The sequence below is a fragment of the Rhamphochromis longiceps genome, linkage group LG20 (assembly GCF_057381845.1).
Source record: "Rhamphochromis longiceps isolate RC_006_pf linkage group LG20, R_longiceps_female_GT1.1, whole genome shotgun sequence".
Taxonomy (NCBI): domain Eukaryota; kingdom Metazoa; phylum Chordata; class Actinopteri; order Cichliformes; family Cichlidae; genus Rhamphochromis; species Rhamphochromis longiceps.
Genome location: NC_140576.1, coordinates 27,536,004 through 27,558,323, shown reverse-complemented (window position 1 = coordinate 27,558,323; position 22,320 = coordinate 27,536,004). Strand labels below are relative to the sequence as shown.

General features: G+C 41.0%; 3 protein-coding genes across 5 annotated transcripts in view; 2 read left to right on the top strand and 1 right to left on the bottom strand.

The window, feature by feature from the left end:
- Positions 1–5,143, top strand: part of nkain4 (sodium/potassium transporting ATPase interacting 4) — a 55,841-nt gene extending 50,698 nt beyond the window's left edge. For 2 of the 3 annotated variants that reach the window (XM_085394944.1, XM_085394942.1), the window contains 2 exons: positions 2,016–2,100; positions 2,823–5,143. In XM_085394944.1, the coding sequence (XP_085251070.1) occupies positions 2,016–2,100; positions 2,823–2,832 (95 nt within the window). In that variant the 3' untranslated portion in view covers positions 2,833–5,143. The remainder of the gene's footprint in view (positions 1–2,015; positions 2,101–2,822) is intronic. The other variant, XM_085394943.1, reaches the window with a different exon arrangement.
- A 149-nt stretch (positions 5,144–5,292) lies between these two features.
- birc7 (baculoviral IAP repeat containing 7) lies at positions 5,293–9,859 on the bottom strand. The gene is made up of 7 exons (XM_085394940.1): positions 8,271–9,859; positions 7,687–7,786; positions 7,220–7,301; positions 7,049–7,094; positions 6,086–6,295; positions 5,765–5,830; positions 5,293–5,583 (listed from the first exon to the last, which is right to left on the bottom strand). Exons 1-7 carry the CDS (start codon positions 8,809–8,811, stop codon positions 5,384–5,386), a joined length of 1,245 nt encoding a protein of 414 aa, XP_085251066.1. The 5' UTR covers positions 8,812–9,859; the 3' UTR covers positions 5,293–5,383.
- A 150-nt stretch (positions 9,860–10,009) lies between these two features.
- LOC146645521 (YTH domain-containing family protein 1-like) lies at positions 10,010–21,980 on the top strand. Its single transcript, XM_085394939.1, has 6 exons — positions 10,010–10,437; positions 11,250–11,274; positions 14,084–14,163; positions 14,435–16,081; positions 16,229–16,273; positions 16,447–21,980. Exons 1-6 carry the CDS (start codon positions 10,411–10,413, stop codon positions 16,471–16,473), a joined length of 1,851 nt encoding a protein of 616 aa, XP_085251065.1. The 5' UTR covers positions 10,010–10,410; the 3' UTR covers positions 16,474–21,980.
- Positions 21,981–22,320: the final 340 nt, after the last annotated feature.

Genomic DNA, 22,320 nt, shown 5'->3' with positions numbered 1-22,320 from the left:
ATATGCAACAATCTCTTTCACAACCCTTCCCCCTCCCTTTAAGCCAGCTTTCTTATGATTGGCTGTCCCTGGTAAACAAAAGGTTTGAACAGCAGGTGGGTGGGGCTTCTGTACTGTAAAAGCCTTAGTTTTTAGTTCATAGGTCCTTTTCTAAGCAGCAATTTTAAGCATTGTAGCTCAGGTTGATTAAACAGAAGCGGCCCCATTCTATTTAGTGTTTCACAGCTGTTTCCTGTCTTAAAAAACAGAGCCATAATTAATCTTACTGGTTAATTAGTAATACCTGTGTTTACTTAGCAATTATATGCGAAAAGACTACTGTGAAAAGAGCTTATGTGGATTGCTTGCACATGCCCGAGCTTATTATTTTTAGCTCTGGCTTTGCTAAATAAGAGAGACTAGCATCCTAACAGTGTATATACATGACAGAAAATAAGGATATAATACAAAATAGTACATCATACACACCGGGCCCAGTTTAAGTTTAGGTTGGTCAGTGCATATGTCACAAGATTCTTTACAGAAATCTGACTTTCAAATACTTTCCAAGTGGAGAAGTTGACCTATTTGTAGTTTTACATGAAAGGCACACATATCGCCAAAGTCATTGGGATTTCTGCTCCGGAGTCCTCGAATATCTGTGTCAAATTTTGTGGCAATCCATCCAGTAGTCAAGCTGATATTTCACTCTGAGCCAGAGTATTAGATTCACAGACTGGTGGAGGGATCCACCGAGCGATATTGCTTTGCTATCCCACGAGCTGTAGCGTGTCTAAAAATGGCAACCATGATTATCATCCAGCTGTATTCCTCAGCACGGTTTATCATGGCAGGAGATGGATCCCCACCTGCTTATAATGAGAAAATCACTCGTACAGAAAAGAGCAGGGGAGAGGGCTTTGTGTGTGTGTGAGTGTGTGCATCTTTGTATCTTTTGGTGGGTGGGTGGCATGTGTGTGTGTTTGTGGTGTGCAGATGAAACAGTGAATGCCTGGAAACCGGGACAGGGTCAGAGGAAAGGGGTGACACAGCACAACCCCTCTGGCTGGTGTGCGCATCCTGTCTACCTATCAGCATTTAGCAGACCACCCCTGCCTCCTCTTATCTGGATGGAACTGATTGGGCCGTCCACTAGTCTCTATGGCTGGCTTGTATGTGTGTTTTTCCACCACAGGTGCTGGGTTCCAAAAAAGAAACAGATGTGCTCATTTTGTTATTCACTCAGCTAGGGTCCTTTATATATTTGGTGTCTTTTCCCACTGAATAGGGTGCAGCTTCTACTTTTCTTCCACTCGCTGTGTTTAGAGGAGACTCACAGCTCCTGGACACGCTGGCCTTTTTCACACGGACTCCCTAATCTCCTTGGCTCCCTGTCAGTCAGACCGACAAGCGTGACGCACCCCGTCCTCTCCTCCTTTTTCCTCCCCTCTCTGTCTGTCTCCCTCTCTGCCGTTTATGTCCCCTCAAAAGCCCCAAGCCTTTTCCATCCATCTCAAAAATCCCTCTCTCCGCATGTGTGAAAAACACACTGCACTTTGGTACCAGCATGTCCTTCTGTTTCTCGCATGACATAACACTCGCTCGCTCATCTGCACCTCGCCTAGAGTCTGAACTCTTAACTGAGAAATTAAACAGAAAGGTTTGAGGATCAATTTGGTGGCTGAAGGTCACCTCTGTTTCTGAGCGATAAAAAGGCTTAAGCTATTTTGACAGCTGGCAAGCTTTCACCTGTTCCCAAGCTTTCCCTTAGGCTTGAGGCAGATGCACAGATGAAAAACAGTTTTTTTCTCTCTCTTCTACTTTTGTAGATTTTGTCAAACTAAAAGAGACTCAAAGTTTGCACTGTTGTTCACAAGCTACCTTACAACATCTGTGCACTCCATTTGTTCCCATTGTGTCTTTTTGTTTCCATTTCATTCTTCATTCAGTTTCTTTTTTTTTAATCGTGCATGTATTTTTAGTTGTCTGTCTTTTGATTTACTCCGGGATTTATGTGTTCAATACTTTGTTTTCAGTTGATTTTATTGGAGGATTTGACCCATTCCCACTCTACCATGTCAATGAGAAATCATCTCATCTCCTCTTAAAGCCCATGTACCCGTAAGTACGAGTGCGCTCTCATCCCATTACATGTGTATTTGTCTCTGTGCGTTGGAAGCATATTTATGTGACCTTTCACATTGTTGTTGGTGCAAGTTGTGATCGTGAAACTTTTACATGCGTTGGAAAGTGCAAGAAAATAATCTCCACTTTCATGTCCGTGCCAGAGTTTAGTGTCAGCATCTCTAGGTTGCAACACAGCGTTTACTGACAGAGATTACACAGAGTTGCTTATTCAGTATCTGGAGAAATGACTCATGTCTGGGGAGTAAACTAGTGTCTGAAACATGCTACATCCTGTCAGTGTGCTTTGGGGAATATGGAGACCTTTCATAGCACTGTGTGCGTGTGCGTAAGTGTGTGTGTGTCCACAGGCAGCTACTGGTAGAAAAACACATAAAAATATGTCTACAATTGGATTAATCACTTAAGTCGTGCAGAGGAATTAATAAAAATAAGCCTGGGAAGTAATGTAATAATTCTCTGCCAACATGAAATTAATATTTTATTAGCTTCTTGACAGTTTAATCAACTCTGTCTCTAATAGGAGGAAGTTTTCATCTCCCCTCTTAACCTACTGAGAGTTACCTGTATATCCTGGAGAAATTCTTCTAAGTGTGTGTGTGTGTGTGTGTTTGTGTGAATAGAAATATCTTTTTCCTTTGGTTGTTCAACAAGTCTTAAAGCTATGCCCTTTCTGTCTATCTTTTTGTCCCTTCCAGGTCTACGTAAATAGGAGAACATCCAGCGGGGAGGTGATGCAGCAAATTCCTACAGAGACAAAATGGTTGCTTTGACACAAACGTCCCAGTGCGCTTCGGTGCACGAGACGTTCCTCCCTCTTTTGATTTCAGTCCTTTAAACGTGTAATTTGCTGATGTACTGCCCAGAAAAGCCAACATTTCTCTGTAAGGGTCCATCGTGACGGGTTTAGGGAGCTGGGGAATTGCAGTAAAACAAAGCATGTATTTAGGGGTATTTGTGTATTTGGGCAAGTATCAATCATTTTGTTCGTGTTGATTTCTCTGCTGTGCTCCCACTGCTGCAACCTGCCCACAATGGGCAAATACCCCCCTCCCAGACTGTGACTGTATAGAACATGTACAGCTATTAAATACATTGTGGATGTAATCAGGGGCTGCCCATCATTGCCAGTCTGTGGTGCTGTGTCTTAGAGGACTCACTGATTTAGCATATTATTGCTGGTTTGGCTCAAATCTTAGCCGGAGGGCTGAATTACAGTGGAGCCTGTGGAATGAGCTATTGTGTGCTGTCTGTTTACTTTAGGCCAGGATGTGTGTGCATAAATACAGAAGCAGAGCAGGAAGAGACAGGGGAGTGTAGAGGTAGAGGGTGGGGAGGGAACAAAAGCACCAAACCTACAGGGGCATCTGTCAAAAATAGAAAATGTAAATAATGAAAGTGGGAGGGTTAAAATTAGCTTTTGATTTAGAGTTTGAAAATGTGAGCTATCAAGAATGCAAAATAGCGTGAGCCTGCAAGAGGCATTCAAACACAAAGGATGGCATGCGAGTCTTAGTTTTATTTCGGGAGTCTTATTATTGTGACTATTTTCACCAACAACAAAGTCGGTGTTTCTGAAGTGTCAGGTGTTTGTGCTCGATGATACGCTGAAAGCTTTGTTTTCACGTCAGTCCCCCTCTAACTACTGACAGATCTGCCAAGGGTGATCATTACACACACTCAAACAAAGGTTACATAGCATATTTTTAACTTGAAGAAAACAATAGAAGTTGTTTCGTTGTTCATATTTAAGCACAACAGTGCTGAGATGTCTGGGTATGGTCTTCAGTGTAGAAGTAGCGTGGCATATACATGAATAGATCAGAGAGTTTTCTCCTGTCACTTCAGCAGTTTAAATTAAATTGTCAGTGTTAATAGTCGCAGCTGTGATTGTTTGAGAGCATGTTGGGGTGTTTTTTTGTTTTGTAATTTTATGCATATTAAGTAATAAGTAAAAAGCAAAACTGGTGTCTTTAAATTGCTTTATATAAACTGGCAACTTAAATTTCTTGTATTCTGACCCAGAAAAACGACAATTATTCAAATGAAATGAAATGAAAAAGTTCATATCTCCCATACTGATTGGTAGCACTTCTTTTGTTCCTGTTAGTGTCATCAAGAAGTCAGATTCGCTCACGCCTTACTGGTTGTGTGAATCACTACTGCCCTCTGGTGTTCATAGTATTCATGTGCAAATTTCAAGGCTACTGAGTTTCTGCTGCATGCTTAACCTTCCATAAAACTCCCTTTTTTTTTTTTTTAGCACTTTCCCTGGCCAGGATTTGTTTCTTATTTTTGTGTTGTCATAGTTGTATTTGCCTTCAGTTGTATGCTACATCATATAGACTGAGATTTGGTCCATTTGAAAGTAATTGCATTGTGTTAATTGATTGGAATAGTTGGCCACTTGGCTTGTTTTCTGTGGAAGTTTTTTCATTTCTGTTTTCAGCAACTTCAGCTATCAAGTGCGTGTCAGAGTCCTCTGTGATCTTAAATGTGCTTTACTGCCAGACAAACAGTTTTTCAACTGTTAGGATTCTTAAAATGATCTGAATACTGTTTCCATTCGATTGATCACCTCGCTGTCTGAGAGATGCAATAATTTTTGTGTCATTGTTTCTTTATAATTTAAAGTTTACACACTCCTGGGAAGCCAGCTAGCGTGTGAGTAAAAACACAAAGCACCTCATATTGTAACATAATCAGTATTAACAGGAAAATGCTTCTAAAATCCTAATGTAAAACAGGTCTTCCTCTCAGTGCAATACAGCCTTTTCCTAACCTGGTGACTAGTATTAGTTGAAACATGTTATATTTGTTAAATTTCCACTGAAAAGAGTCTATCTCTGTGTAGATACTTTTTGTTTTTATAGAAAGTGGAAATGGTTCTTTTTCTCTTCAATTTTGCGTCCTGTGTTCCTCCAACCCGATGTGACCTGAATTTGTATTCCTATTTATCCAGAACTGTGCTTTGTGCTCATGTAAATATGTGTTTGTTAATAAAAGAATGTGCTCTTTTGATGGTCCCATGTGTCATTTAGTAGGTAATTCTGTTTTTGTAAAAAAATAAAAAATAAAATCCAGAAGCTATAAATATGATGGCAGCTTGAACTGTTTATTGTAGAAAATGATCTGGTAACCCTGACAAAATAAGCAATCAGCACTCTTTATTCTTTCCAGTACAACAGAAACTGGGGCCTGTGGAAAACTCAAGGCCACTCATGCAACACCTGTATAGGGGTGGCTTTTCACTACAGCCTTAGGACATGAAAGCACGGACGCTGCCTCTGATGACAGCTCTGCAGATGGGGCAGTGACGTAGGCTGGCAGCACAATCACCACAAACCACCAGATGACCACAGGGGATGAAGACAATGGACACAAGCTTGTCCATGCACACTTTACAGGTCCTCTCCTCCTGCAGCTGCCTCAGCAGCTCCTCTGGACTGTTTTCCTTAACTGTTGGGAGAAACCGATGAAGACAAACACACAAACTATTTGTTCAAGCACAATGTTGTAAGTCAAGCCTATAGTAATTATACACATTTACTGTTTAATTGGTTGATTTCAAATAAATAAAACTACTACAAGCACAAAATTTTGATCTTTTTTGAAAATCTTTGAGATATTGACTGCTGACCTTTCTCTCTGACAGGTGTCTGTGTTCTTACATTTCCAGCACTGGAGCCTTGCCTCATCTCTGGGTCTGATGTATGCGAACATTAAGAGTCAGTCAGATATATTCGGAACTTAAGGATCCATTAAAATGGTGAATTTTCCTTAATAAAAACAAAACCATTTGAATTCTAATTGAAATACAATGGCTGTTGAACAAATACAGTGAAAGGAAAAGTAGAAACCCCCACCCCCACCCCCCCCTTTCTATTGTGAAGTGGAAATATATACAGTAGCAGAAAATGTATGTAAATAAACTTAGTTGCTTTCTAACAATGACAGCTACCTCTGCTTCGAGGCCTGCTCTGTCTGTCTTCCTCCTCCGCCTGCAGTACATCAGTAACCAGGTCAGATACAGACGTGTAATGCTGGCCTGTCAGAAGGTACTTGGTTTGGACCAGACTCTCCACCAGGCTGGCTTCAAAGCCCATCTGGAGCACAGACTGTACCACAGGAGAAAGCATGGCCGATGAAGCTCCCAGACCTCCGACCAGATCTGGGGATCAGAGGAAGGGAGATGCCAGGATGATTAGAGAAGCAGCAGCCTTCACTGGACACTATGTGAATTTTATACTAGTCTAAGCACCCCACACACTCTACCCTCTATAAGATAATGTGTAAATAATTGCCAAATTGTGCAAGCTTACCTCCGTCTGCCAATATATAAACATTTCAAAGCACAGACCCCTTCTGCATTTCAGCTGCTATGGATTATAATTGTGCTTCCTTCATTGTATGGAATAATTGCCCTGTCATGCCTGCCCTGCAACCATGAGCAATAGTCAAATGGCTTCCATAGCTCTCCCTAATTGCTTCAATTTTAGAGCAAACATTAGCTCAGGTAATTGATCGCCCATTAATTTCATTTTCAGCTGCCCCCAAAGCAATGAGAATAGAAAGAAATGGACCTGCTACTCAGTGGCTAATTTAAGGTATTAAATCGAGTTTGTGAAAGGTATGCCTTTATCCATCAGATCTGTATTTCAACAAAAGTGGTTGACTTAGGAATAAATCAATCAAGTGGCCGCAGACCTCTTTTCTCTCTTTGTGTGACTTGCAGTGCAAACAGAAATGTTTGATCCCCCTTTTTCTCTCTTGTGTGAACAAGCAAGACTGAGTGTTGATGGTTTAAATCTTTGCTATATATAGAGTACACATATATAATTAGAGACATGAAAGCAGAAGGCTGCTATGTTGTTAATCATATCTCCTCAGCAAAAGTTAGATTTTTGTTTTTTATAGGACTTACCGCCTCTGGAGCTGATATCTCTACCCGAGGAGGTCTGTGATCCTCCCTGGAGAAGTAATATACTTTTTTTTTTTTTACAGATTTAAATGCAGCAGTGACAAACTACAGCTCATTAATGTGCAGCTATAATATCTCCAATGTTCCAAATAGATAAGAAGCAAAAGGTCTCACCATAGTGTCATCCAGGTGGAAATGAGTGTCCTGTATGTTGCTGATGTATTCCTGCCCCCTCGTTTGGATTAAGAACTCACATCTGAAAACAAAAGCTGCTTTATAATCTACAATATACAGACACACATTTATGCATATGGTGTATATGTGTATGTCAGAGATTTGGCCAAGAGCATCTTTTCAAATATAATACCACCTAATTATTTTTTCAGTTCATTTCTCAAATCAAACATGAAAGATCTTGATAACTCTGGCTGTAGGTTTGTGGTAATTAGGTCATGCTGCAGAACGAATTTGGGACTGATCACGTGCATCTCTGATGATATTATGTGATGCGAATTTTGACATCCAGAGTGACTAAAACCTTTGCACATTTCTCGTTATAAAAAGAAATATTGCCATGGCATGACACAAAAAAAGCATTCAGCTGATGTTTCAATATCTGCCTGGAAATGTCCTGTTGTTACCGTGGAAACCATTTGGCATGTTCCTGCCAGGGGTCGTCGCCTGGCTCCCAGTTCCTCAGCCCTCCGTCGCAGTAGAAGCATTTGACATTGTCACCGTGACCTGCGATAATATAAGACGGCTGTGAAAAGGGAGCAATGACACACGCCCACTTAATCTTCGCAGCTTTAGAACGAACTCAGAAAATCTCTCACGCACCAAAGGAATAAAATACATGCAAAAACTATAACCTGAACAAATTGTAATGAAGGTTAATCAAGCCTTCCCTGATACTGTCTTGACAAAACTACTTGGAATGCTGTTCATGATATTGTGTCCACACCCTGTGTACTGCCTGAAGCTGTACACATCCTACCTCTTTAGCAGCTCCAGCTTTGTCTAGGTTGTTCTGTCCACAACATCATGAGTCAGCAGGACAATTGTACCATGAACTCTCACACAGTGGGGTTGGTCACTCTAGCAGTGACAAGATCTGTGCTGGATATTTTACTTACAAATACGAGTAAATACTATAGTTTTGCTCATCGTTTGTTAAAAACAAGAGGTGATCAGCATTATTAGGCTTTAGAGTCAGACATTTGAGTACCTGTGTAGAAAAAGCCTGCTCTGGCAAGAACATCGGGTTGGATTGAGGCTTCGGTGGGCCAGTTGTGGAAAGTGGTGAGCCGCGAATCCTCTGCTTCCATCTCTGGGTAGACTGCTTGCCCAGCTGTTCCCTGGTCATCCATAGTCATCCTCTGGAGCTGACTCAAAAGCTGTCCATCCACAGAATCTGAGGAGTCAGCTTGAAGTGGGATATTTCCTACAGCTCGACCCAGAATGAAGCTGCAAGCAGGGAAATGTCTTTTATGCTCAGTGGCTGGGCTATCCCCTTGTACCCAGCATCTTAAAATCCCTCCACAGCAGAAACACTGTACTTTATCCCCAGGGCCTAGAAAGAAAAACCCTGCCTTGGCCAGATCTCCAGATGTGACAGGTGCATCTGCTGGCCAGTTGTGAAAAGTTCGAAGTCTCTCTCCTTCTCTTCGCATCTGAGGCTCCTCAAGGATGTGAAGCATAGCTTGCCTGTCATCCATCATTGTGTAGCATATAGGTTTCCCTTTCCCTTTTTGTTCTGTGCCAGTCATCCCTTTTGCGGTCCATAGTGGAGTGCACACTGAAGGTCAGCGCAGCACATCCAGTTGAAAATAATGTGATCAGCTGCAGGGGGCCTGCACAGTGACCTACAGGAGACTGCTTTCCAGAAAATCCCCCAAATGCCAGAATATTTGCTCTTTGATCCTTGAATGAATGACAGCCTGAACATGCCATGTTGCTCCGCCTCTTAGGAAAACACTGCAAAACATTTCAGCGGCATGCCTTTCCCTAATAACTAATAATTTTTAAAAGGATGCTTTTCTTTAAACAAAATAGCAGAAAACAACTTAATGTATAGATCATGAGAATACAGGTAAATAAAAATGAGAGCTTGCACAATAAAATGTGAAAACAAATTGCTTAAATACACAAAATAATAAGATGTGTCATCTTCTTTCTTGGAAGGAAAAAAGTGTACATTTAAATCTAATTAAAAGACCTATCTAAATAGTTTATAAAATATGGGATGTTGAATATCTAGATGATGAGCCACGAGGCAAGCCAAGTCGAAACATAACCTACACAAGATGGGGAAAATAAAACAGCTCTTATAGCGACTTTGATTTGATTATAGATAATCAAACATTTCACCATCTATTTACACTATACACAGTAAATAAATTTGACCTTTGACTGAGTTTAGGGGATTGCGTATGTCTCGTTGCTTCCTCCTAGTGGTTAAAGGGTGTAACATTTACTGCACAATTGCATTTCTAATCTATGTAAAATTAGCTATACTAAAATAATCATGACAACTCAACTGTTTTCCTCACTGTGTTTCAGGCTGATTATATACCAAATTCATAACAATGGGAAACCAGTGGCGCTGTGCACACAGTCTCACATGAGCGCTGTGTCTGACTGAACTGTCAGTTCTAGGGGGCCTGCAGAAAACCACCAGCAGTCTGCTGACACCTCCTGGCGCTATTTACACCCACAGGGGATGCAGAAAATAGCACTCGTGATACTGGAATAGTACTTATAGAACTAGAATTATGTTTTTGTGTTTTTTGTTTTATTTTGTTTTTTGTTAAACGACTTGGATTTATTCGTTGCTACCATTAAATCACAGCCATGGATGCACTTTGCCGATGGTAAGGATGCCTCAAACTTTTGCCACCCCGTGGGGAACGACGTGAACTACAGCGGCGGCTCAAAGCCCGGATGGAGCAGCCATTGGGGAAGTGTACAGGGCTTTAACGTAACTGAGGAGGTCTCTCTCTCTCTCTCTCTCTCCCTCTGTGGAATTAAAAAAAAAGACAAAGTAAGAGGCGACCGAAAATATTCACGGTCGGAAAGGCCCGTTCGGCGACACGTACCATCAACTTGAATACCTTTACCGGGGACTTGACTGCTTTCGGACGCAGTATCCGAAGCGACTGACTTGAACTGTGGAAGTTGGGATACGTCCACACAGTGGAAAATATACAGCTGAGCCTGCGCTACAACTGCTAGCCACACGCTAAGCGGCGCAGCTAGCCACAAAGCTAACTGTAACTGAGCTGTGAACTTGCTTTTCAAATCACGGGGGTTGCAATTCAGTCACAAGCTCAGGCTCTGTGAGAATCCAGGGATTTGCTTAATGAATTATGTCTGCCACAAGCATTGACCCTCAGGTAGGAAGGACGACTTACTTCGTCTGTAGAGAGCTTCTAGGCTACCTCACCCGCTAACGTTAACGATTTATTGGGCTATGGCTATTGCTCGGAAGTGCTAGCAAGCCACTAGCATTTGGCCGGTGCTTGTAGCTAGCGAGTTAGCCACTTTCCGTGAAATTGCTAAATGTTTTATTGGACGAGTAAGAAAGATGACACTTTTGCGAAAATATTCAGGCTGTTGTCAGATGTATCTTTAACAGAATCGATATGTTTTGTTGCCTATTGGGGACGGGGGAAAAAGTAGCAGCCAATACCTGAATACGTGAAACCCAAAGCTAGTTAACGTCAACAGATTTACATAAAGGCTCAGGCTAACTTATTCTTTAAATAGTAACTTTTATAATGGAATATTTTCTCGTGTCTGGGCTGTGAAAAATATTTGAATCTGCTAAGAAACACTAAGCTGAAAGCTGCATTAAGTCTGATGGCTTTTGTAGAGCCATTTTAAGGGAGCTATGGTAGTTAGCAAAGTTGTATGTGGATTAGAGCTATCATAAACTGGTTATTTAAATAAACAGTTAATCATAGACCATTACATTGTACAATATGTCAAATAAAAGTGTAATTACTATACACCTTTTAATATAGAATAGCGTAAGGCAAGTGTTTCAGATGGCTCTCTTCGGGAAGTAGTCTCATGTTCAGTTTCTAGGCAATGGATAGGTAACATTATGGGTTGTACTCACAAGCTACGTGTGATATCTCAGGCCGACTCAAAATAACTTTTTGGTCTTCTTTTCCCCCCTTTCCTATGATTTACTTGGACACAGAGATCAAAGGGACAAGCATCTAAAGGTGAGTTGTGGATGACTGTATCAAGATAATTACTTTTTACATCTAAAGACCAGGACAAATTAAAGGAAAACTTTAAATGCTTGGCCTGGAGATATCCAGTGGATCTGTTTTGCTGTTGTGGTTTGAGTCCACTTATCACCTTAGAGGGAAGAGTATCTGAATTACTACAATATTGTTCTTGAAGATCACCTTTGTTCTATGACGAATAAGTTTAATTAGATGTCAGTGGCCTTTTTTGGATGATAGTACCCTCATCCCTCAAATATAAATTATATGCTACCAGAGCCATGTCACAAGTAGCATATGATTGATTTTTGAACCAATGTCTTGGACAGTGCACCATCACCATTATCATAACACTAAATATCTTTTAGTACAATGTTTTTACAGTCCCCCACCCCCCAGACACAGACACTTTTTAGAATAAATGCCAACTTTCATAGATGAACTCTTTAGAATTTGGCAGATTAAGATTGGGTCAGTGTCCAAAATTGTCCTTTTCCACATGTAGCAATTAAAGGAGATAGTTTCCCAGGTTGGTACTACTTAAAACACTGTAACAACATGTAACAACATCTGTGTTACAACAGACCGAAGAACCATAGTCTGGTTTTACTTAAACCAGTGAGATTGGCATCCTTGTCCTCTCTGTGGTGTGCAATACCATATTTCTGAGTAATTAGTACACTATGCTGGAGATTGATACAGTGTAATGAAAATTTATAGTTAAAATTATCTAATTGGATTGTCAAACTACATTGTTTATTGTGTTTGACACTGGTAGATGAATATCTACATTTAAAGGTGATATCCTTTCCGCTAGCGATTTTTAAAAAAATTTATGCTCTTATTCTTCATAAGTCAAGTGTTAACATGTAATACAAATAATATTAAAGCCAAATGGCAAAATATTGTACTATTTCACATTCAGAGGGACATACTAGATTAGAATACCTTTGCTATTAAAAATAAAAATTTCAGAAACCTCTAAATTGGTAGATTGGGGGTGTCAAACACAAGGCCCGTGGGTCAGAATTAGTCTGGCAAAGACCCCGTTCCGGCCCGGGGGATGGACATTTAATTGGCAGTTGGCTGGCAGAATGTTTTTATTTGTACAGACGGATCTCTTACATTTGTGGCCTTACATTTGTGTATATGGCCTATGATGTAAAATTTGACATCCTCCCTTTCCTGTGGATTCAGTAACATTTTTTGAAGAATGTGGCATTTGGGCGAACGTGTTTTATTTTTATGTTTACATACGAGATTGATATTTATGAAATGCAATGATTTATGTCTCTTATGGTTTGGCATTTATTTAGTTCATGATTTTATAGTAAGGGCACAAATCCATCTCTGCAGTATGACACACACACACACACACACACACACACACACACACACACACACACACACACACACACACACACACACCCATAGCCTAGAAAATTGCCTGCAAATTTTTGCAATATAATAAAGGGTGGGGGGATAAAGGTTCCAATCACTGGAGATGCACTATATTCCAGTTTACATTTCCTAAATCCCATGTTGATAAAATTTCACATCCTTCACACACTTTCCATCCACATTAACAGTCTTTTTCCAGTGAATACTCCCATTTGGAAAATATATATATAAATCTTATAAAGTTTGTATCTGTCTTGTGTGAAACTTGTATGAACACACAAGAGTGAAAACAGATATAAAATCCCTTGAAAAATTATATAAATGAAACCTGTATGTTTTGGATACTTCCTAAAACAATATATGAAAGTAATGAGAAAGTGGCCACTTTCATGAGTAAATCATATAAGCCTTATATGATTCACTATATGAAGCAAGCCAAATCTGATGCAAGTCTTTTATAATTTTTTTCTATTTCTTTTCCATATGGGCCAACATAATCAGAAACCCTTGTAATCAGAGTGAATTGTATCATACCACCAAATTGTTAAAAATTGCAATGAAAAAGCTATTTTGAAAAGAACCTGCTTAATATTGTTTTGAAGGCACAATAAGAACTTCCTGTTGCTTCAAAATTGCTCTCATCTCACAGGTGAGGGGCACACTTGTGTCTCCAGAAACTTGGTATTTTCAGTGTAAAACACAAAAGTCCTGAGTACTCAGAGCCTTAAATATCAAAATGTAGTTTTTGACGATAAATCACATTTTTATTACATTATTACTCCACCTGTGCCTCAAAATTCTTATTACTGCAGCTGTCCAAAACAATGACTCCTTTGTACTGTAATGTTGTAGCTGATTTGTGTAAATGAACATTTTTTTTTTTTATCCCAACCAATTATTACACAGAAAGATTTACTTGCAATTTATTATTGTTGGTTCTTCATGAACACTGATATTGGTATATTTGATCTGCTGCAGCTTTTGGACAGACAGGTCTTAAATTGTGCTCATCTCAGGTCTGGCTGGCAGCAGGCCACAAGCTCATCCACATCTGGTTGTCTGGCATGGTTTGGCAGTTTTGGTGTAATGTTTGGGGGTTTTTTTTTTTTTGGGGGGGGGGGGGGGGGGGGTGCTTTTGGAAAAGCAGAGACATTAAAAACTGATTAAACTAACATTTATAGAACTAATATGTTTGAGAAATCGAAGACAGCATCAGTGTGATTTGATTTTTGATTTTGTAAAAATATATTAAGAGTTTCATACAATCATAAGGTTATCCCTGAACACACTACATCTTGAAAGCTAAAAAAGCTGTTGCTATATAGACCTCAAAACATAACTGCATCCTCAGTACAAAATAAGTTTAAACGATCCATTAATGTTTTGTTTTGTTTTTTTGCAGTGCAAAATGGTTCACTGCATCAGAAGGACACTGTCCATGACAATGACTTTGAGCCATACCTCACTAGTCAATCAACTCAGGTAAAGTCTGCTCTTCAGCTTCTCTCACATGAGTTGTAAGAATGTTATTCATTATCGAATGCCACAGCATGGCAAATGTATGCACAGTCACTTTTTATAAAAAAGTGAACCTTGTAACCTACGCAATGAAATGGGATTTGTTAAGAAGCCTTTAGCTATTTACCTATCAAAAATCCACAACTAGCAGAGTTGTATTTAATTTGTTGTGGGGTATTTTTAAGTTTAACTCAGTTATTTGCTAATGTTGTGATTCTGACTTCTATTCATTCAGAACAACAGTTACCAGTCCATCACCGACCCTTACTTGCCAAGCTACTACGCTCCTTCCATTGGATTTCCATACCCCCTAAGTGAGGCTCCCTGGTCCACAGGTGGTGATCCCCCTATTCCATACCTCACCCCATATGGACCCTTGAGTAATGGAGACCATCACTTCATGCCGGACACAGTGTTTGGCCAGCCAGGGGGCCTGGGAAGCAGTATCTATCCCCACAGGTTTAACTTTTTCCCTGAAAACCCTGCCTTCTCTGCTTGGGGGACGAGTGGCTCCCAGGGCCAGCAGACTCAAAGTTCAGCCTATGGTGGCAGCTATAGCTATCCTCCCAGCTCCCTGGGGGGCACTCTGGTGCCTGATGGTCAGACAGGGTTTCACAGTGACACCCTGAACAAAGCCCCTGGTATGAACAGCCTGGAGCAGGGTATGGTTGGCTTGAAGATCGGTGGGGATGTCACTGGTCAGGGGTCAGCAGTAAAGGCTGTAGGATCTGTGATTGGTGGACCTGCAGTGGCAGCCACAGGAAACGGAGCAACGCCGATTGGAATGCCGCCACCTAAACCCACCTCTTGGGCGGCCATTGCCAGCAAGCCTGCCAAACCACAGCAGCTAAAAGCTAAGGTGAAGCCAGGGATGCCCAACCCAGGGGGAGCTCTTCCCCCACCACCCATCAAACACAACATGAACATTGGGACCTGGGAAAAGGGCCCAGTGACTAAAGTAGCCACAGCTCCACTGCAGCAACAGCAGCAGCCTCTTGGCCTGCCTCATGCCATGCCACCTCAACCCCCCATGCAGCAAGGACCCATGCAGCCCCCTCCTCCTCAGTCTTTGGTGCAACCCCAGATGCCACCTATGGCCTTACAGCCCCAGCCCCCCCATCACCACCAGCCACCACCCCAGCCCTACCAAAACCACACACAGCCCCCACAACCCCAGACCCGCTGGATTGCTCCACGCAACCGTAACCAAGGTTATGGCCAGGGTGGACCTGGCCATGATGGTAGTGGTGTGATGGGTGTGGTTGGTAGTGGGAACAATGGTCCCCAAGCATCTTCCAGCCAAGGACCTTGTGGAGAGTCGCACCCAGTGCTGGAGAAGCTGCGGGCCTCCCATAGCTACAACCCCAAGGACTTTGATTGGAACCTGAAGAATGGCCGTGTTTTCATCATTAAGAGCTACTCTGAGGATGATATTCATCGCTCCATCAAGTACTCCATCTGGTGCAGCACTGAGCATGGCAACAAGCGGCTGGACTCAGCCTTCCGGGCCATGAATGGTAAAGGTCCTGTATACCTCCTGTTCAGTGTCAATGGCAGTGGTCATTTCTGTGGTGTGGCAGAGATGCGTTCACCAGTGGACTATGGGACCAGTGCTGGTGTTTGGGCACAGGACAAGTGGAAAGGCAAGTTTGATGTGGACTGGTTGTTTGTTAAGGATGTGCCTAATAGCCAGCTGCGCCACATCCGCTTGGAGAACAACGACAACAAGCCAGTGACCAACTCCCGTGATACCCAGGAGGTACCCCTGGAAAAGGCCAAGCAGGTGCTCAAAATCATTGCCACCTACAAACACACAACCTCCATCTTTGATGACTTCTCCCATTATGAGAAGAGACAGGAAGAAGAGGAAGAGGTGCGCAAGGTGGGTACAGTCATCTCTCTGTTATCTTAAAAATAGGATTTTGTACCTTTTTAGTGGAAAACTGGTGAAAGTTTCTTTAGATAATTTGACTCTTGATTTGTTCCTGATCTTGTTTTTGTCTGTCTCCTCTTTGCTCTTTTTTGACAGACTTTTGAACCTGCTCAGATACAGAACCGCTCCTGGTTGGATCAGGTAAAAAGCTGACTTTTTTTTTTTTTTGCTGTTTGATCAGCACTTTAAATACATGCAGACATCTGTTCACCAAGAAATGCTGCACTTAGTTTGTTGTTGTCTAATGATCATATGAGTAATGTTTGAGTAATTTTTTGTTTGTTTGTTGCTTTTGTTCTTTTTTTTCTGAACAGGAGCGCCAGAACAGGAATAAACAATAGAAGACATCTATCCTTGGCTTGATCAACAGTTACACTAGGACTTGATTTAAAAAAGACAGAAGATTATGAAAATGCAAGCAAACCCTTCTTTTTTTTATTTTTATTAATTTAATCCTGGTGAATCTGCCATCATTGACACTTGTGCTTTTTTTTTTTTTTTTTGCCCCATGTACCACCACGTTTTGTGCAGGGATAACAAGCTGATTTAATGTATTACCTAGCCACCACCACCACCACTCTTTTTATTTCAGTTTTTTATAAACATTTTTCTTCCCATTCCATGACGTACTCTTCTCTCAACAGACTGGTTTTCTCTCTCTTGCCCACCCACTCCCCCCTCTTTACAATTGAATCAGGGTTTGACTGCACCATGGAGGAAAAAATAAATCTGCCACTTTATATTTCAGTACAATCAGGAACGGATGTGTCCTGCCCCTATTTGTCCATTTGGGGGCAACATTGCCATGCTTCAGAGGTTTAACTGTGCCAACAGGGTTGGAGGATCACAAAGGCAATGTTGGACTTGGAACTGTGCGATAATAAAACTTCTTCAAGGTTTTATCTATTTTTCATTCAGATCGACAAAATCTCTATTTTTTGGCTTACTACTGACAATTTTCATTTCAGAAACCTGTTTTCTGGAGCCTTAACATTTTTTTTCTAATTATTGGTGACTTCTCAAAAGAACTGCTCAAACAGTGACACTGCTGGAGAAATCAGGGATAGTGTGAAGTCACACGGGACTCGAGACATTTCAGAGGAGGAATTGCAAAGGCCTCTGGGAAAGAAATAATGGATGTGTCCTCCACAACCAGAACTCTCACCATTTAAATCAAAAATTGTACTATTGACATCCTTCACACCCCTCTGCTTTGCTTTCTTTTGATGTTTGTCGTGAAGGGGTCCTTTGTATGTTTCATCAGGAGATTCTGCTTGTGTACACAACCCAGTCTGAGAGAATTGTCGCATCCACCACCTTAAATTACTTTATCAGATTTATGTAATGATGTAAGTGCTGCATTGAATCAATTGTTGCTATCATATTTTTGTTCCACAAAAAGGGGGAAGGTTCCGATATTTGTCTAGTCACCGTCATTCTGTCTTAATCCTTTCTTTGTTTTTTCCTTTAATTTGGTTTCGCTAAGTCTATCATGTTGGTCATAATGCTAAGCTTTAACGTAGGAGCCTATATATTCATGGAGAAAGCCTAAAAATGTATAACCTAAAAATTAATGTAACTGATTTAATATCAAGTAAGAAAAAAATACGAAGAATGAGATGTGGTTTCTGTGTGTTTTTTGGATGTTGCGATTATAGTTTGTTCTAGACTGAAGCCATTGATTATGATACTGTAAACTACATTGAGGTATGTTTAAAAAAGAAAAAAAAGATTGGATATTAAAAAATAAAAAATATTAATAGATGTGTGTGCCCATGCATGGCAAGCTGCATAATGGAAGTCTGTTGGGGATGGCTGAAGTATTATTTACTCTGCAGCTTGTTTTTTCGGGTGATGACGGGTGTTCAGACGCCCGTTTTGGAGCATTCACAGCAAGATTATTTGTGAGATCAGTTGGTTCGCGCCTCGTGATTAGTTTGAGATTGTCATTTAATCTTGGACTGAAAGATTACAAAGATGAAGAGAGGAATTCATGACTGCCTTTTTGCCTTTTAAGGGATTTTTATTTTTGTTTCTCTCGTCTGTGTAATTCTTATTTTTAATCTGTTGTGATTTTACAGTGAGCTAATTCAATTTTCAGATTCCACTTCACAGTTCTCTGAAGTCGTGTCACCTTAACAGTAATGTCAGGTAAACATGTCCTGGAAATAAGCTGTTTGTATTCTCAGATTATGTTAGATTATGTGAGTGTTGTGCGATCTGTCTTGACTGTTAACACCGTTAAAACATTGAAATGGCACAAGTGCTGCACTGTGCTGAGGTACTTCAAATCATTTGAACTGTCTGCTTCACAGCAGTATTTTCCAGGTGTGTGTTTGCACCTGACCAGTGTAACCCCCCCCCCCCCCCCCCCCAAAAAAAAAAAAAAAAAATCATTGAGAGAACTGCCATCTAACAGTAGCCTTTGTTCTTTGTCTCCTCATTTTTTTTTTTTTTATTTTAAATCTGCACTAATCAATAGCTAGGTGGATATAAGCAATACGGTGAACATGTTTAACTTCACCAACACCGCTCTCACCAAGTAGCGTAAAGGCAGGGAAAAGCTTAAGGATGCCGCCGCCAACCCATCGCAGCCACAGCCGTCTTTCTCTCGGGAAGCGACTGGTTGTGATTGTAGGACAGGGCCTAAATGCATGTTAATGTAAACTGTCAGGAAATGTTTGCTGCAAGAGGGATGTCAGGTTAGCCATGAAATTATATTTATTAAAGGATCAATGAAATACAAAGTACTAAATAAACCTTATCTTGTAGGCCACAGCTGTAGTGACGATACCTTGTTCAAAAGATCTATCTTGGTTTTCTATCTTAAAAAAAAAAATCAAGCCTTAATAAACTGTCCATTCAGAAATTACTTCGTCTTGATCTCATGAATTCTTTGTGAGTAACTAAACAAACATGTGGCCTTATATAATGAGTGAAATCTCTGTAGTGCAGCCTGCAGAGCTTAAATGTCACTGAAAGGTTTTCTTTGCTGCAATTTGTTTTTCTTTGTGTTTTTCACCATGATGCTGACAACAGTGTAAATACTTTATTGTAGTATAAGGCAAATGTGTCCACAGTTTCAAGTAGTCTAGAGAAGAATTTGAGTGCACAAATGGAGTTACTGCACCCTGGAATAAAAATAAAAACAGATTTGACATTTATTGAAATTGATTTAGCCATTTTACGCTTCTAAAATAATACAAGATAGAGGCTTTAGGTTTGAATTAGGAAAAGGGTGGGGGTAATCTAGTTGTTTAGTCTGAGATGTCTTTTTCGCTTGCTGTAAATGTAAGTTGTTTTGAAACTCCGTTAATGATATAATTGATCCACAATAGATTTTCTTTTCTTCCCTTGACAGGAGCTCTCCGTGGTGCTGAATTCTTGATTTGAAGGACCTGCTGGTAGGATGTTCCAGTCACAATCTGGCGTGAAAACACTCTGAAATGGAGAATTTCTTCTACCTTAGATATACATTAATGTGATCATTTTAAAGGATGTGTGGACAAATGAGTGAATCCTTTCCAGATCATCAGGGAAGATCTGTGGAACAAAACCTAAATCACAAGACTGCTAATGTGTAACTCTTAGTTCTACATTTATAAAATATGCTTATGCAAACAGTCCATGGATTCAAAACTGGGATGAGGGCATACAATCGGTAATAAAATAATTACAAGAACAGATAGAAAACTCAGTGCAGCTTATTCTTTATTTGTTTTGCATCATTACAAAATATAATTTCAGCTATAACAACAGGCAAACAATATTTTCAGACTATACAGATTAAGCAGCAAAAGGTGCTATATAACTGCTAATAGAATGAGATGAGTTCTTTTTGCTGGAAATCTTTCTGAGTGAATTAAAGAAAAAAAAGATTTTATTAGGTGGCACAAGCTCCAAACCTGAGGCTTCAAGTTACATGACAGCAGCAAATACTGAACTAAAAGTGTTGGAAAATGACAGAAAACACGACCTTTGGCTCTTTGTGGTAATGTTGGACCATTCATTTATTCATATCTAATGAAGCTTTTATTTATTAATATGTTTTGAAGACCTTCAGATGATCATTAGAAGCATACCCATCTGAGCTAAATTTGATCGAGGTATCAACCAAAAGCATCCAGTGGAGACAAGGACTATCACAGGCACTATTCTTCTGTAGTGCTGGTTGTAAATCAATGGCCTGTTTAACAGCAGAGTGAAATCCGAGCTGGTCTAAAAGGAGCACTCAATTATTTTGTGGGACTTTATCTTATTTAGTATTCATTGCTATGCCCCCTGAGTGATAAACAGCTTCCGCGATGCGTTGTCTGAGGGACGCCTGTAGGTGGCATTGAATTGCCTATATTTCTATATGCTGACTCCGTGCGAATAAACCCTGTCGCTATGGTCAGTTTGTATCCCTTCGAGGCTCTTCAGCCTGTGCTGTGGGCCCGAGGATTCAGCCACACCGTGAGGTGTGTCGGAGTGGAACTGCTGTCCTACTTTTCCTCTAGAAATAATATATCAGACGCCAACCCCAGCTGAAGCTAGTAAAGTCCACAACACCTCGTTGGTGGCCTCTGTTACATTTGGTAAAATACCTTTAAAAAATTGCCACACAAGGACAGCACAGAATCCCACCGATATGGATTTAGCATTCATGCGCTCACAGCTGTTTCCGCTGTCAGACATACAGTTTGGCGATTTCTTGGCAAGCTTCGGAGCTGGTGCACCAAAACAATTTGATGCTTAACGGTCTCGCTTAATTTTAAAAGTACAACAAATATAAAAACATTTTATTTTATTTTTTTATTTAATTGGTCCCAAATCTCCCGCTTGGGTTTAGAAATGTCATGTGTTTGTTTGTTGTTGTGTTTTTGTTTTAGGATTGGCGCACTTAAAAATGAAAGCCTTTCACTGAGTACTAAATTTAAAAGAAGAAGAAGGCTGAAGAAGACCATATTTTAAAATAATTCCCGAGAGTGTTTTATAAAACCAAGAGGTGGACTTCTGACTTGGCAACTACGTTGTGCGTATCCAGATTTCAGATACACTTTGCATTTAAAGGACATCCCGGACTAATCAGGGATTTCAAAGCAATACGTTTCTCACCAATGACTTGAAATAAACGCTAGATTGGACTATCCCAATTCTATACCAAAATGGCCTATTAAAGTACGCATTGCGTCCATACAGTCAAAGCAACACACACACACACACACACACACACACACACACACACACACACACACACACACACACACACACACACACACACATCCGAGCTTCCGCGTGCGCACGCACACACGCGCCGTTGAGTGACAGTACAGCAGTCAGCTTTATCCTGCTGCTATGGTCGGCAGTCAGGGCCTGTCCCCCTCCCCTCCTAGCATTCGGGGTCAAAGGAGCGCACTCTAAGCCGACAACCTGATGAAATAACGAAGGAATAAAATGTGAAGCATGATGCTGTGTAGATTCCTCTCTTGGCATTCACCGCGTGCCTTAATTGTATGGACATTAAATCAAGGTCCGCTGTGAACACGCAGAGTGACAACCCTTTAAGAAGTCGCCTTCTCACCCCGCCGACGGGTGCAGAATGAAGACGAGCAAGCAGCTTCTAAGAAAGCCTGACCTCCACACGCTCAAACCCCCAGCATCTTCTGCCAAGGAGGATGCAAGACTGCTTGACTGCGATTTAAGTACTGCTCCCGTTTCCGTGCGCGCGCTCGGGTGTACACACACACACACACACACACACACACACACACACACACACACACACACACACACACACACACACACACACACACACACACACAGGTACGCATCTTCTCTATCTTTCTCTTACACGCACAAACATACAGGCAAAAGTAAAGCCGATTTGCAACACAATCACGCGCGCGCACAAGCATTTCGGACACTCAGATCTAAAAGCCGATTTGTAGCCTACACCAGCAATAATGCGCACCGCCACATTCTTTCCCCCGCGCCTCTTTAGATTGCACGCAAAGAAATATTGATATCACTGCGCCACAACTCGGAGCCCTCCTCCCTCCTCCCCCTCTCCCCATCATATCAGAATACGATCCATAAAGATGTGAAACAAACCTTAGCGTGACGTTTTTGCAAACACTTGCACTGTCTAATTCGGCGGGTTGCGAGTCTTTACGCATCTCTTGGCACGATACTTCGCGCAGATTGAC

Excerpts from the sequence above, each read along its gene's own strand:
- LOC146645521 (XM_085394939.1), top strand. The coding sequence starts at position 10,411 with ATGTCTGCCACAAGCATTGACCCTCAG. Across the intron at positions 14,164-14,434 it reads TCACTAGTCAATCAACTCAG|AACAACAGTTACCAGTCCAT; the intron begins GTAAAGTCTGCT and ends CTATTCATTCAG. Across the intron at positions 16,274-16,446 it reads ACCGCTCCTGGTTGGATCAG|GAGCGCCAGAACAGGAATAA; the intron begins GTAAAAAGCTGA and ends TTTTCTGAACAG.
- birc7 (XM_085394940.1), bottom strand. The coding sequence starts at position 8,811 with ATGACTGGCACAGAACAAAAAGGGAAAGGGAAACCTATATGCTACACA. Across the intron at positions 7,787-8,270 it reads AGCAGGCTTTTTCTACACAG|GTCACGGTGACAATGTCAAA; the intron begins GTACTCAAATGT and ends ATATTATCGCAG. Across the intron at positions 7,302-7,686 it reads CATGCCAAATGGTTTCCACG|ATGTGAGTTCTTAATCCAAA; the intron begins GTAACAACAGGA and ends TTTTGTTTTCAG.